The 15,909-nt window shown below is 45.4% G+C and overlaps 1 protein-coding gene across 2 annotated transcripts in view; it reads left to right on the forward strand.

Moving 5' to 3' along the window:
• LOC144762785 (putative ATP-dependent RNA helicase DDX43) overlaps positions 1-15,909 on the forward strand; it is a 989,943-nt gene that overhangs the window by 522,972 nt on the left and 451,062 nt on the right. For both annotated transcript variants that reach the window (XM_078648055.1, XM_078648054.1), the window contains exon 13: positions 7,034-7,143. In XM_078648055.1, coding sequence (XP_078504181.1) covers positions 7,034-7,143 — 110 coding nt within the window. The remainder of the gene's footprint in view (positions 1-7,033; positions 7,144-15,909) is intronic.

Below are 15,909 nucleotides of genomic sequence, written 5' to 3' on the forward strand. Positions count from 1 at the left end.
GGCAAAGAAGGAGCCTCCAGTGGGGTTGTGCGCCCATTCCACCAGGGCGACGGCAGCTACCACTGCTTTGGGACGTGGATCCCCCCTTACTGATATCTGTCAGGCAGCTACATGGGCATCAATGCACGCCTTCACAAACACTACTACCTGGACAGTCAAGTCCGGAGAGACGGCTTGTTTGACCGTTCTGTTCTCCAGGGCTTCCTGGTGTGAACCTAGTTCGCAGACCCAGCCCTGGGGTTGGTATTGCTGGGGTATCTATTCTAAGGTAAGAAATCTAGAACTACCTGTTTCTTTCAGATGAACAAGTTACTTTGCTACGGTAACAATACATCTGTAAGAATCATTGGTTAGTTATGGATTCCTTACTGTCCTACCCATCCTCCTATTCTGCGAACTGACTTCCAGGGTTAAGGACTTCCTTTAAGGGACCAAGTTTTGTGCACCTGTGGTTAGTGTCTTGCATGGCTCTGCACTTCTGGCATGGAAAGTTGTGTACAGAACTGATGTCCGCGCATAAGGGCGGCATCTGTGTAGCTACCGCGACTTCATCCTGGCGACTACAACGCCAACGACGAACGCGGAGCCGACCGACGCCACCTTCCGACGCGCAAGGGTACTGCTGACAAAAAACTTTCCAGATCCAGTCTGCCCCTGGGGTTACTTCTAAGGTAAGGAATCTATAACTAACCTATGTTTCTTACCGATATATTGTTACCAAAGGTAAGTAACCTGTTCTTCTACGCTCGTTTCGGCGTCCTGAACGCCTTCTTCAGGAAGCCACAATGATTACGTATTCCTGCAATTCATACATGTTTGTTTTATGTATACATTTGTATCACCATTGTAGAAAGTATGTTGCATTGTTGTTGTTCAGTTTTATGTTTGTGAAACAATTCCTATATAATATCAATATATGAAATTGCATCAATAAAATGAAGTTTTTAATATAATTGTTATGTACACTGAGTCTATAATATCATAAGTATGTTGAAATAGGTCTCGTCAATTACTTGACCAATTGTTGCCCATGGGTTTTATTTTTCAGAATTGTAATTTCATTGCCCTAGGAACTATTATTGGTAGCAGGTGATCCTTTGATTTGACACTAGAAGATAAACTTTGCTCCATTGATGTAATCCAAGAGGTGTTACAGGATCTGTCGTTTGCAAAAGCAAGTAGCAGTGATGTTGCATCTCCCACACAGGAATCATAAACATTTTGCTCTCTGTGTGATCAGAACAATTAGTCCTTTTTCCAAAACAACTCAAATTGGAACTCGACAAAACCATTTTTGTTTTATTTTTCTCTTTTTACTCTCACTGAGCACTATGGCTTTCGACATGCTCAGTTGGTCTAGCAGGATAGTGACTAGAGGACTTATAGATCTTTTTGAACTTTTGCATTGTTTTTAACACGTACCATGTTTTTAGATGTTTTATACTCCTATTTTAGCAATGTTTTTATGCTTTTTTAAAGAGGCATATTTTAGCGTTTGTTAGTTTTGTCGTCCAGTCTGATGAGGAGAGGGTTTTATGAGCCCCAATATAGGCCTAGATAGTTGGACAATCCTTTATGTACATTTGTCCTACCTTGCTCTATAGAACGGCTCAGGTGCTGACCTTTTACCTAATTAGTAGCGGAATAAATGTTGTGCGGTTTTCTTAGAAATTTAGCCTTGTTTATTATGCATGCGGATTCTTAGTATCACAGCAGGATTACCGTCTTCTGCATATTAACTCTGTACAAAAGACACCGCTATCGTCATCCTTGTCTGACATGCCCACAGTACCATGACCCATCTAGATAGACCCCCGGAGGGTACCCTTTGGGTATATAAGTACCACATCTTCGCTGGGCCAACCTTAGGAGAAACTTCCATGCTGACAAGAGATGCTGGAGTCCATGCACTCGTACACTCCAGCACGCAGTGGTTTGAAATCACTTTTCCCCAACCTTGGAAGACGTTTTTCTTCTGTCCCTTGTCAGAAGTAAATCTCCAACCTCTCTCAGTATGGGAAAAAATGGATTAGAGCTGGTAAAACATTCTAAAACATGCAAGTTAGGTTTTCACACACACAAAAAGGCATTCCCAGTGTAGAACTATTGCTTACCGCTACCTCCCGCCCCAGTATGTAGATATGCAGAAAGATGTCAAAATAAGGAAACTACTAGTATTCAAACCGTACTATAGTATGAGACCTGGCGTAATCAGAGAGCCTATAAGCAGAGCTCTTATATAATGAGATTGCTGCCATAATTTGTCACCGTATTATGTGTCACCAAAGGAACAAGTGGGTTCTTTCTTACAGGACAAGCAGATTTATAAAGCAACGTGTCCCAAGGACAAGTAGCTACTTTATTAAATTCCTTACGCCTTTCTACCTTGTACACCTGTCAGGTAGCTTAGTGCTTCTTGTAATTTCCGCACCAAAAATGGTTGTCTAACATTTATGACAACACAATCGCCTGAGGTGAAATTTGGTTTGTGATAACCCAGGGGGACACTCCTCTCTGTCAGAATCTCATTAAAAAGATTATCAGGACAACCTCAATTTACCTTAATCCAGTGGATTAATTTGTACTTCAAATCTAGCCAGGATTCCCTCTTATTTGAGTTCAGGGTGGGGAACTTGATCTAAAATAATAACAAAGGGAGTGTACTCAGGGGGCAGGTGTAAGCTAAACTGATGATCATCAAAAAAGGGAGAGGAACTAAATTCAGGTTAGTAGGAACTCTGTGATAGATGTGATTCTGAGCCGTGCTGCAAATAGCAGGAACCATGTTGCCAGTATTGAGGGCTTTTAAAGACTGCCCATCAACTAAGGCAAGCACAGAAGCCTTAGCCATTGGAAAAGAGTGTTCTTCAACATGCACAAAAGTCCTTGGAATCAAAGTAACCAGATTAGGCATTGAGGCCTCAACAAGAGGTGACTGACCATGAGTAGGTTGAGTTAAAGCCAAAATGTGCTCTACTTCCATTCCCAATTACATGAAAATGTCTCAACAGAAAAGCGTACAGCATTGTCTGCAATTTAGCAAGTATCCTATCACAATGTTCCTTGCCCATGGAATCCACAAATAGGGCTTTCTGGCACTCTTTCATCTGGACATTGGTAGTCGGGGAGCGACTTGATTTCTGAGAATGATAGTTTTACACATGATTTTCGGTTTAGTCGCAGGTTGAGTATTTTTCTGACTTTCTTTCTTTTTTTTTTTTTAAGGACATCAACTTGGTTGGGAATGGGTATTGGCAGTAACTTCCACAACCTCCGGTGAGGTGTCTACACGCACACATGGGTTGCTAGAATGGCCATTGCCGCCATCAGCATGGCCTGTTGGGTGGGGATTAATGGTGAGACTACGATTCTCCTCCATGGCGCTGTTAGATATCACTTTGGGGATAGTTAAGGGATCACAGCTCCCCGACGTACTATTCATTGGTTGAACAGAAAGGTTTTATTTGGTTTATGATCTCCTTAGACTTAAAGCTCAACCACTCAGTCTTTTATTTAAATCTGTGGGCCTAAAATTACTAAGTCAAAAACTTTCTATGTAGAGGGAGCCCAATTTTTAAAGGTGGATGGTTTGAATTACTTAGGGGGTCCCACTCGACTCCATACTTCAGTGGTCACTTTTGCTGTCGTTATGAGCACTTCAATTTTCAAGAGTCATTAAAGGGATTTTTTGTTTTGCTTCAATTTTGTGGTACAGGCTAGTGAAAAATGGTAATTTTGTTTAAATCTAAAAGTATCTGTTCCCTCTTATGGGGTGGGTGAGTGGGGGTATTGCAATTGTAACAACCTCCAGAAACTACAAAATAGTTTTTTGCGTAGACTATTATCAGTTTCTTCAGGTATAGCCACCGATTTTTTTGTGTATGACATTGACCTGACCTATTTAGGAGATCTGCTATTGCTGGCACCCCTTTTGTTTGGGATACAAATTTGGCAATCGGGTGAGTTTGGTCTCACTAAAAGCATAATCATGGATTGCATGGCCCTAGATAAGGTGGCTCACATCTCACGGCTAGCTTGCTTTAAGTGCACCTTTCTTAGTCTGGGGATACCAAAGTTGTATAACAATCCTGAATTAAAAGGACCTGTGCGAATGCTCGGATAAGGTCACATTTTTTTATGATCAACGTCAAAGCTGTGACTTTATGGATGGTTTCCATTGAGAGATATTTTGCTCCGTCTCCTCATTATGGGCTAGAGCTTTATTTAATGTTTGTTGATATCCCCCAAAACAGACTTTACCTAACCAGGTTATTGCTTGGGCTATTTACATTTTTTCCTGGCTGTCCCTCACCCAGGCACATGGTTTGATGGTCTTCCTTTTTGCCCCTGTGACAATCGTTCAGATCAGTCTACAACTCACCATCTCCTCTTTTGCTCTATTTATAAATCAGTACGATCACGTTTTTTATTGCCAATTTTACGATCTCTCCATTTTAGATCACATAAATTGGGTTTGCAGTACCTTTAGAAGCTAGACTCTGTTGAAATGTGCTGTGTAGTTATCAATTTTATTACAGGCGCACTTGGTATTAGAAAAAGATATGCCTGAGTATCCCCCCGTCATCTAGAAGTATAAAGATATCTCTGCACTTTATTCATTTTAATATACAATTTTTGTGGTAATCTAAATATGAGGTTTTTAATTTTTAACATATATCTATCATAACTTGTTCATTTTTATGTGTTTATATATTACTTATAATTTATTGCTGCTAAATTGTGTATACAGAATTAGTTTAATTGATGTTCTTTTATGGCATTATTTTGCTGAATAAAGATTTATTGACTGCGATTGCCAATGCATCCAGACACGCTATGCTAAATCTAAGAGGTCTCTGCCCACTCTTCCTAGAGTTCACTCCACTGGGAAGAACGGAGCCTCTATGACTTTTCTGGGGAATATCCCAATAGCTGCCATATAGAAAGCAGCTACTTCGTTCACACTTTCACAAAACATTGTGTGAAGGTACTAGCTCGCCAACAAGCTAATGTTGGTCAGGCAGTACTTCGTACACTTTGTCAATCTACTATAACATCCACAGGCTAGCCACTGCTTTTTGGGATGACTGCTTTACAGTCTAAAAACAGCTTGTGTATATCCAGCCACACATACCTCGCACGGAAAATGTTACTTACCCTGTAAGCATATGTTCGGGCATGTAGTGCTGTAGATTCACATAAAACCACCCTCCTACCTGGACCCATGTGTCTGTAATCTCCTGTACACCTTATTTTTTCTTCTTTTGCATGGACATCTCTCGATACTTCGCTTTGCTTCACATTTCGTGTTCACCTGCTGTGCGGGAAAACAATCTAACAATGGAGTTGAGAACCGTGCGCATTACCAGCAAGAAGAGGAGTTCCACTACCTCATGACTCAAAAGACTTCTTCGGAGAAAAACAACTTGCACACATCAGGGCCCAACACTAGATGGATGGAAAATGTACAGGATGTGAATCCACAGGACCACAAGCCACGAACAGATGCTTACAGACTAAGTAACATTTTCCTTATAAAATCTAGAGATCCATCTTCTTTTGATATTCAATGTTAACATCTGGGCCGGGGGAGAATATTCCTATGGAGAATGCTGTCTTTTCTGCATGTGGATGGGTGAAATATGTGGAAATGTCCTGCGAGATTTACTCAGTGCGCAATTTGCATTCATCTAGAGATATAAAAGCCCCATTCAGGAACAAATACCCCAGCCAGCTTAGTTCTCTTTTTTGGAAGTGCACTCATCAAAAAGGGCACTAAAGTGAGTGGAAGCAGAGGGTTATCCGTAAGGAATGTTCGTAGAGTAGAACACTTCAATTAGCACCTTATGTGCTAATGCATGTTATGGCAGTGTATGCATCTGAGTATATGTAAAGTGTTAGAGAGCCTAGGTTGCGTAATATATAAAATGGTCTGTAACAAGAATAACTCAACTTGGTCTTTTTCCACTATTATATATGGCAAATGGGAGCCCATGTTTAACCAGTATCCAGCAAAGTTGGCTTTTGCCACCAAATGCAAGTCTGTAACTCTCAACCTACACTATCCCATTTCTTTCTTGACTGTTTCACCACACAAATACATTTGTTGAGAAAGGATGTAATTTGTTTTTAAAAATTACACGTTACACCGGACTAGGAAATTCACAAAGAGGTAAAGAAATTCAGGAAGAGCTACCATTTTCTTGTGATTGCAATCCGCGTGGCCATTGATAATGGTAGTGTAAGTGGTGTTTCAGTCTGTGACTTTCGTTTTTCCTACCACTGGGCCATGAGTGTCCTGTAGTAGTTTTTTTTTTTTATCTAAGCTCACTTTCATACCCAGGTACCTCACTGAAGACACGCCATTTGAGTGGATAATCTAGACGATCCAGTATATCATCCAAATTTAATAATCTGGCGTATGAATGGGGCTACATTTTCATTAGGACCCTTAACAAAGAGTAGAATACCATTTGCATAAAGAGGCAGTAGGCATATGTCTGTAGAGGAAGGATATTCCTCTGTGCGCATGTTGTTGTAAGCTTGCACACCAGAGGCTCAAGTGCCAGGGCAAATATAGAGGAACAAGGGGGCAACACTGACTAGTGCCTCTACTATTTGAAAATGATGTAGATATAATATTATTAACCTGTATCTTCCCATGGGATTCTGAGCTATAATGTAATTATCTAGACCCATGCGTTCTGATAGAGACCCATTCATTTTGCTGTAGTGTGTAAAAATGACTATTTCAAGGGGACACACACTTTCTCAGCATTAAGAAACAAAAGCTTTCGATCTCTGTGTATATCTGCTGTATTGTAATAGCTGGCCTGTTAAACGAGCACTAGTCTGTTCATGTGTGGTGCAACACCCAAGCTAGAACAATGGCAGCTAGATATTCTATAATGTCCGGAGTTATTAAATGTGGATGTTTATAACGAAGGAGAGTTTCCGTTTAGGATTCTAATGGCTAGCATAAAGATGGATAATGAGTGTTTATCTTGAATAGTTTTTCTCTCTTTCCTTTTAGGGCTGATGATTTGTCGAGTGATTTTAGTCTTCAAGGCATCCCTGTACAGTCTTTGCATGGCAATAGGGAACAGTGTGATCGGGAACAAGCATTGGATGACTTTAAAAAAGGTATGTTTGTGCAGAGCATCAAGTGCACTGCAAGAGATCAATATTTGCAAGTCATAACAACTATTCATTCAAAAAGATGTCATTCTGTTGTACAGTGCTTCTCTTACTCATCTGACTAGCACTCTAGAATACTATGGGGTTCCTGGTTCTGGAGTTTCCATCTGCCCTGTTGGCAGTTGGAGCTCTGGTCAGATAGGGGATGGTCCTACTTACTCTGTGCTGCAATAAAGCTGACTTCTACAAGTACCCTGCTTCCAGACATCGTGATTACTTACTACATTTGGCGACTTGGACTCGGATATCGCGTCTGGCCACAGCTTTGATTTCGTAGCTTTGCAGCAGAAGAAATTACAGAGAAGTAGCGGTTCCATCAGCCCTCGAACCCTGTGCAGCGAACGAGGCGAAGCGAGGTGACCCTCCGACTTATCATCGTCCTACAAGAGGAGTGGACGACCCCCAGAATTTCGTCAGGTGCCATCGTAGAGGAGTATGGCGTTGGCTTGAGAGGTTCAAAGGCCTTGTGATGACGTAATGGCAGCTGTGGCAGAGACAGCGTTCTAAAGGTAGCGTAGCAACCAACCAAGAAGTGGCGTCAGCATCCTAGCAACAGCTGAAACACAACACTGGTACGCGGCGCCGGACTACGCGGCGGTCTTGATCCTGAGACGAGCATACGTCTGGGTACGTCAGCACACGCCTGGACGTGCTGACGCAGGACGTGGACGGCCATTTTGTGAGTCCAAAGCAATGGTTGTTGCGTAGGAGACGCGACTCAGCGCGACTCAGCGCTATAGCTTCAGCTGTTCGTGACACGCATCGGCTGTTCTGTCAACGCCGGTACATTGACAGTTAGAGTCACACACGGAAGGTGATTAATTTATGCGGTAAGCGCTAAAGGAACTGTTTTTTACTTAACCATTACCCGGTTGTTCATTATACTCAGTACCCTTTGGCTGAGAACTATCACATTGCGGTACAACTGTATTAGCGCATACCAGACAATAAATTACCTGACTCCTCTTAGAGAACTATATTGCTAGCATGTCACAGCCAATTAATGTTGCCCTCCCTCCCCAATTCTTGCCTGAACCAGGGAATCCGTCTATGGCATGGGAGGATTGGATTGTGATGTTCTATAATTACATAGAGGCTCTGGATGGAGAAGATTTCTCACCTAAGAGGAAAAAGGCCCTACTAATGACTACATTAGGAAAGGAGGGGCAACGTGTGTTCAAATTTATACCGCAAGTTCTATCTTCAGGATCCACGTCACAAGTTGATGAATTCAAGGAAGCAATAGCGAGACTGGAGACTAGATTTGAAAAAGAGGAAAACTTGGTTTTACAGAGATACAAGTTTTACAAAAACAAGCAGTTGGAGGGTGAGAGCATTGATGACTTTGTTGCGCGGTTACGCGAACTGTCAGTAAAGTGCAGTTTTGGTCAGATGGCTGACGAACTTATTAGAGACCAACTTATTGTCCAAGCGAACAATAGGAAAGTCCAAGAACGATTGTGGGCAGCAAAGAATCCAACGTTAAAGGTAGCCATAGATTTTGCCAAAGTTGTAGAAGAAAGCGAAAAATGCATGAAGGAATTGCAGAAAAGTGGTCTAGAACCAAGAATCGCAGAAATATCCAGCAAAGTGGTTAATAGTGACAATAGTGAGGAAGAGGCGGCAGCCATTGCCATTGTTAGGAAAAAGGGATATGTACTCCAGAAGAAGAATGTACAGCCTAACAACAAAAACAGCTCTAAAAGGTGCATGAAGTGTGGAAGTTATTCACATACTTCCGATGCTAAATTTATTTTGCCAGTAATAAGGAGTGTTTACGATGTGGGAAAATAGGGCATTTCGCCAAAATGTGTAGAAACAAAAATAGTTCGAAAGTGACAGTAGTCAGTGAGTATGGTGAACTGAGGCGTGATGTAAATAAGATTTTGGTGTTGTGTGACTCCATATGTTCTTGTGAGGAACGGAGAGGGACAATTTTGAAAACAGATTTTACCATTGATGGGAAGTCTGTCAATTTAATGGTTGATACAGGTTCAAAATGGACTATAATTCCTATGTCCCTGATGAGGAGTGTGTGGGGTGACAGGACTTTGAGAGAGTGCGACATCTTTCCCTCTGGCTACCAAGGTGAAAAAATAGATCTCTTGGGCTACTTTGATGGTAAAATTGAATTCAGAAATAGGTCAGCATTGGGTAAAGTGTATATATCCATTGATGGACCAGCCATTCTGGGACGCTACCAACAATACGACTTACACATTGTGGTCAATCCCAGGGCTGATGATCCTGTCTCAATTGTTGACAGCTCTTCATTGAATGAGATTCTAGAAAGATTCAAGAATGTTTTTAGGGATCAGTTAGGAGAACTAGTAGGCTACTCTCACCATATAATTCTCAAGGAAGGCAGTATTCCCGTTCAGCACAAGGTTAGACGTGTCCCTTTCGCTTTGCGGGAGGAAGTTAAAGCCACATTAGAGGAAATGCTCCAAGGAGGCATCATCGAGCCCGTTGAAGCGTCTCCGTGGGTTTCGCCTGTTGTAATTTCCCAAAAACCTGATAACAAGATTAGGTTTTGTGTAGACCTGCGCTCATTGAAAAAATGTGTAGTGGCGGATGTGTTCCCGCTACCAAATATTGGTGAGCTAGTGTCAACGCTTAAGGGAGCCAAGTTTTTCAGTAAGCTAGATCTAAAACATGCTTACCATCAGATTTGTCTAGATGAGGTTTCCAAGCACCTAACTGCTTTCATTACTAGTGAGGGAACCTTCCAGTTCACGCGATTACCGTTTGGCCTTGTCTCAGCGGCCAGCGTGTTCCAGAGACTGGTCTCGGAAGTTTTTAAGGGTCTAGACAAAGTTTTATATTTTCAGGATGATGTTTTAATCTATGGAGATTCACTTGAAGAACATAATGGAATTTTGCAGAGTGTATTACGAAGAATAGATGATGCTGGGCTCACTTTGAGGAAAGAGAAGTGTGCTTTCCTTTTGAAGGAGATTGAATATTTAGGGTTTTCTTTGTCTGAGGATGGCATAAGGCCTAAAAGGAACCTATTAGAAGCTATTGAGTTAGCCCCCTCACCTGCTGATAAAGATCAACTTCGGTCCTTCATGGGCTTAATTGAATTTTATTCAAAATTTGTGAGGGATTTTTCATCTAAGACCGCACCTTTGAGATGTTTGTTGAAAAAGGGTGTCAAATTTAATTGGACTGCTGAGCATGAATCGTGTGTTAATCTGATAAAAAGGGAGCTTAAAGCTGCTGGTGTACTAGCCCCTTTTGATACAAGTCGTTCCTCAGTTTTGATGGTTGATGCGAGTGGAGTGGGGCTCGGTGCGGTGCTTTTGCAGAAGCATGGGGGAGAAGAGAAGACCATAGCTTTTGCTTCCAGGCCCCTGTCCGCTTCTCAAAATGGCTCTGTGTGCAATTTGTGAAGGAGATTGACACTGACACTACCATTGCCTTTTTGAAGGGTGTGTTTTTGAATGAGGGTTATCCATCTGTTCTCATCTCCGATAATGGCACTCAGTTGACGTCTTTGAAGATGGCTTCATTTATGCGTGAGTGTGGCATCAGACACCAGAGGACAAGCTTGTACAACCCGCAGGGGAATGGCCTCTGCGAGAGAGTGAATCGCCTGGTGAAGGGGGTGATTCAAATGTTTGTGCAAAGTGGATGTTTTTCGCATGAGCGAGTGCAAGAGCTGGTGTGGGCCTACCGATCAACACCTCATAGAACTGGAGAGAAATCTCCGTTTGAATTGATGCGCGGACGCACACCAGTCTCGAAGTTGTCTCCTGCATGGTTGAGATGTGAGGGGAGTGAGGTCTTACCCCCCTACTGACAATTCCCTACCCATTGCAGTGGGTGACCTGGTCAAGGTTAAACCAGGAAGGTTTTCTAAGGGTCTTAGCAAGTATAGGGGTCCTTTTAGAGTTAAAAAAGCTTCTCCACATTATGTTGTATTGGATAATGGGGAAACCTGGAATTATAGAAGGGTGGCTTTGTTCCAAAGAAAGGAGAGTGGTTCTTCTGTTTGTTCAGAGGGTGGAGGTTCTGGGAGCTGTAATGGTTACTTGTTAGCTCCTGATGGTGGGTCGGTTCTCCCTTCTGTTTCCATCGGAAGGGGGGAGGTGGGTAGTGGCGATGCTCCGGCTTCCATATTGGTACATGGTGGTGCCCTGGGTGACTCAGTTTCTTCTTCTTCTTCTCAGTCGCCCTCTAGGGAGATCACAATAAAGAGTTCTCGCTCTCGGCGCCCACCCACTTATCTAGATGATTATATACACTGATTTTATATTATGTTCTCACAGTGATTATTGTTTGTTTTCTTTCATCTGTTAAGGGGGGTAGATATGTTGTACAGTGCTTCTCTTACTCATCTGACTAGCACTCTAGAATACTATGGGGTTCCTGGTTCCGGAGTTTCCATCTGCCCTGTTGGCAGTTGGAGCTCTGGTCAGATAGGGGATGGTCCTACTTACTCTGTGCTGCAATAAAGCTGACTTCTACAAGTACCCTGCTTCCAGACATCGTGATTACTTACTACACATTCACAGACGTCCATGCTCAAACTCTATATATACGCTAAGTCTGCCAGGTGAGGTACCTACAGAATGTCAATTTCTCTCAGCCCACCTTCAAATATTCCAAACTTTTACGACATTTTAGGCTGCGTAAAGCTATGCCCATTATGGTATACTTTTAAAGTGAAACGTTGCTTTAATGATTTACCTTAAAATTCTTACATATACAGTTGCTACAAGATACAAAGATAATGGTGACTATGCCATATATTTGCACATCTATATAAAAACCAAAGTAAGGGGGTACAGTATCAAAAGAGTGCAATATTCTTTTGCTGACTGGTGCTCATATGATATAGTCACTCTGTCGCTTCAGGGTGATACAACCGGCCTAGAACATCCGCTCTAGAGCAGAAAACTAATAAATAATTATACTGAAGCACACATATAGACAACATCCAAACATTATATAAATGGATAGTCCAAAGTAAGTTCTAGTAACTTGAAATGATTGGAACTTGATTATTCTCATACTTCTTTCGACGTCCATTGAATCTTTACAAATCACATGAATGGATACACATATGTTGTTTAATTGTGTTTAAAAATGCAGGACTGAATTTTAAGTGTATACCGCCCAAAAGGCAAATCCTACCATATTTAACGAACATCTTGTGCAGCAATTTTTTTTCTAGAAAGCAAACAAAGTTTCTTGTGCGGTTTCAATAGAAACACACTTGTGGGGAAACCCCCAGAAATTCCCAGGTTGCTAGTAAATACTAGAACCAATCAAGTGCATTGCTTCTGAATGTAGGTTATAGCATTTTAAAAACTATGCGAACTTTGTATATACATTTCATTATAACGTTCTAGAATTAAGAACCAACTTCTTTCTTTGGAAATCAAGCACTGCACCAGAGGTTAAAATCTAGTATGGACACAATAATAAAGGGTAAATGTATGTGACTTCTATCTTCTCGAGGCAAGCTGTTACTGTGTGTTGTTTATTTAATGTTAAGAAATCAGATTTCAAATGCAAATGTGCGCACGTATAGCCATGCGCCGTGCACATCTCCTGTCCCACTTCCTTCAAGCCAGCATGCAGTTTCACTTTTACTTATTTCTTATAAAAAAATTCTCACTGGGGGTGTGGCCAAGATGGCGACGGAGTGAGACGTACCTGGAAGTCCCTCCGGCGCCACAAACCTTCTCAGCCTTGTGTAGCCTTCTGGGGTGCTTCTCTTCCCCTGCAACCGTGCTGCCTGGGTTTTTGAGGCTGCCTTGAACACTCGAAGCTTTTATCCGACCTCCGGAGGCCCCCGACGACGGAGCTGGCGGACCCGACCGGCCGGAGGGCGTGATCGCACAGGGCCTGCCTGCGGCCTACACGAGAAGTGAGGTGCCCCGCGGGTTGCGGCTGCCCCGGCGGAGGAGCTGCGGAGCGGTGACACCCCCCCCCCCGCGATCGGTGGGGCAGTGAGTGGCCCCGCGGTTGGGTGGCAGATCCCCGTTGCAGCGGGAAGCCCCCCGGGTTTGATGACGAGCGGAGGCAGGGGGCGGGCGCCCGATCGCGTTGGCAGAGTGACTAGAGGCCTCCCGACCCGGACCGACCTCGGCTGGTCCACATCGCACAGAGGTGAGGTCTGCTTTTAAAGCCCCACTGGAGACCAGCGCAGGAGCGTGGCACGGGCCTGCGGCCCCCCTGTGATCCCCGTGGGGAATCCGGCGGGGTCCGGGCCCTGTGCGCATCTCCAGCCGTACGCGTTTGACGCAGCGAGGCCTCACGGCCTGTAGGGGCCCATCTGCACTGTGTGGGCTGGAAGAGGACCTGCATGTGGGGGCTCCGGAAACTGCACTGGACATCACGAGAGCCCGGTCCTCCTGCCTCATAACCGCCCCCTGTCATCTTCTGCGGCCAGCTTGCCTTGCAGTGCCATTGCAGGAGGTGCAGCCACTGCCTGTCCGTGGGGACGGACGGAAGGGACCCCTGGAGAGGCGCCGGGTCGTGCTTAAGGGCACAACTGCTTGGGCCTTGACATTTTGCCTGTGGAGCTGTATTGGGCGCTAGAAACTGCGCAACGGGCAGGCCCGGACTGACAGAAGCGTGGGGAGTGGCGGCCTGGTGCCCTCCCAGCATACGGCGGAACGCGGCAATCCATACCGCAGGCGGGAAAAGGCAGCGCTTTCTGAGTTCGGGAGCTCTCGAAGGCGTGGGGGCAGACACTGCTCCGCCGACTCCACTCGGCCCTCTTGAGGCCCCTTTGCGCCTGCCTCCTACTCCTGGTAACACTTTGGGCCTTGCTGCACTGCCTGGCCGGGGGGAACGCGTTGTGGCTAGCGGCTGATCTACGCTCTGGTGCGGTGAGCATTCTCCGGGTGGTCTGGACTCAGTCCCTTGGGATCCTCATCAGAGGGGTTATTTGACGCTGCCGTGGAGCACCGCCTTGCGGCCTTGGTGCTTCCCACTGTCGAGATGCGCTTTATTCTGTCGGCGCTGACCCGTCGGAGCCTCCACTATGACATCCAGAAGCCGCAAGGACAAGCCTGGGAAGGAGGTTCCCGGGAAGAGCACGCAGCCTGCATCGCCCCCCCGGCCCTAGCAAATCACCCCCGAGAGGAGACGGCGATGCACCCGCCACCAAGGCCTTCATGATCGAGCTGTTTTCAGCCATTAAAGAGGACATCTCCGAACTCCGCTCCCAGTTGGCTTCGGTCCTACGTGAAGTGAGACGGGATGTAGATGGCATCGTAGAACGTGTTGCGACACTAGAGGAACATGACTTGGGCCTGGCGGGAGACGTGCACCAACTTCAGCAGGATATGATTAGACTCACGGAACAGAACCTGGATCTGCAGGCCCATTGCGAGGATTTGGAGAACAGGTCACGCCGCAACAACATCAGAATATGGGCGGTCCCCTGGGAAGGGGAAGGGAGTGACTTGCGAGGCTATGTGGAGGCCCTTTTTCTCCAGATTCTGGCGGAGGGCGATCTTACGGAGATCCGAATGGACAGGGTTCATCGAGTTGGTTTGCCGCGTGGAGCCAGATCGCCGCCCCCTGACATCCTAGTTTGCATTCATGACTTCCAACTAAAGGAGCGCATACTTAGGAAAGCAAGGGGCTCTAATCCTCTGCAATTCCGTGGGCACCATCCACAGCTATTTCAGGACTTGGCAGCTTTCACGTTGCAGAAGCGACGAGACTTCCGCCCAGTGACCGCATTTCTGCGAGACCGGAACGTGGCCTATTCATGGGCCATCCTTTCCGCCTCATCTTTCGTTGGCAAAACAGGCTAGTTCAGCTTCGATCGATGTCGGCAGCCTGGGAACTCCTAGGCATGGACGAAGCTTCCACACCTCACAGAGAAGGAGCCTCCCCGGCTAGACGTCGATCTCGCTCCCCTGCCTGGCACGCGAGTGGGACGCTCTGCAGTGGTGGAGGGCCCGGATCCCTCCGTCAGCCAACACGAGCGGGGGGAGGCTGTTGCTTCAGTGGCCTTGGTGACAAATGCGGCACGCATGGACAGCTCGTCAGCAGCATGAGACCCCAGGTACAGCTTCAAGGTAGCCGGAGGGACACTTCCTTCTCCGGTACTGCAAGTGATCTTTGTTCTCACTGGAGGGTCACCCCACCCTGAACTATGGGGGGACATAACCTGGGTTCACATCCCCCGACCCTTACGGTCATGTCCAGCTGCCCCCTTTAGGGGCCTGTTCTTTGTTGTATTAAGCCTTGTTTACCTTGAATTTGGGGTCTTCAGTTCTTGGGAGGGGACGGGGAGGGGGGGAAGGGTGGGTGGGCGGTGGTGGTTGCAGGGGAGTATGCAGGCTTGATTCATTGTTGAAAGTTGGGACTTGGTATGTGACAGTAGAGGATCTAGAGGGAAGGCTACAGAAGAGTCCTGTCCAGATAGCGGGGTGGTGCTCCCGGGGAGGGGCATGTCCTGGATGCCTTACGCTCTTGGGGTGGAGATGGGGGGGGACTTGCGGGGAGGTCTGGTTTGCGGGGCCTATACCATTACAGTGCCACTAATTGAGCTGGGGGGGGGGGGGGGGGGTTTGTCCCTGATGCCTATCACCCTGGGAACATGGAATGTGAAAGGTCTGAACTCCCCTCAGAAAAGTACATATTAGACCATCACTTGGATGTGGTGGGCCTTCAAGAGCATGGCTTTGCCCCACTCACTTTCGATAACTGTATGCGAGATTATGCAGTCCAGCGGAC

Source organism: Lissotriton helveticus, chromosome 6, assembly GCF_964261635.1.
Source record: "Lissotriton helveticus chromosome 6, aLisHel1.1, whole genome shotgun sequence".
NCBI lineage: Eukaryota > Metazoa > Chordata > Amphibia > Caudata > Salamandridae > Lissotriton > Lissotriton helveticus.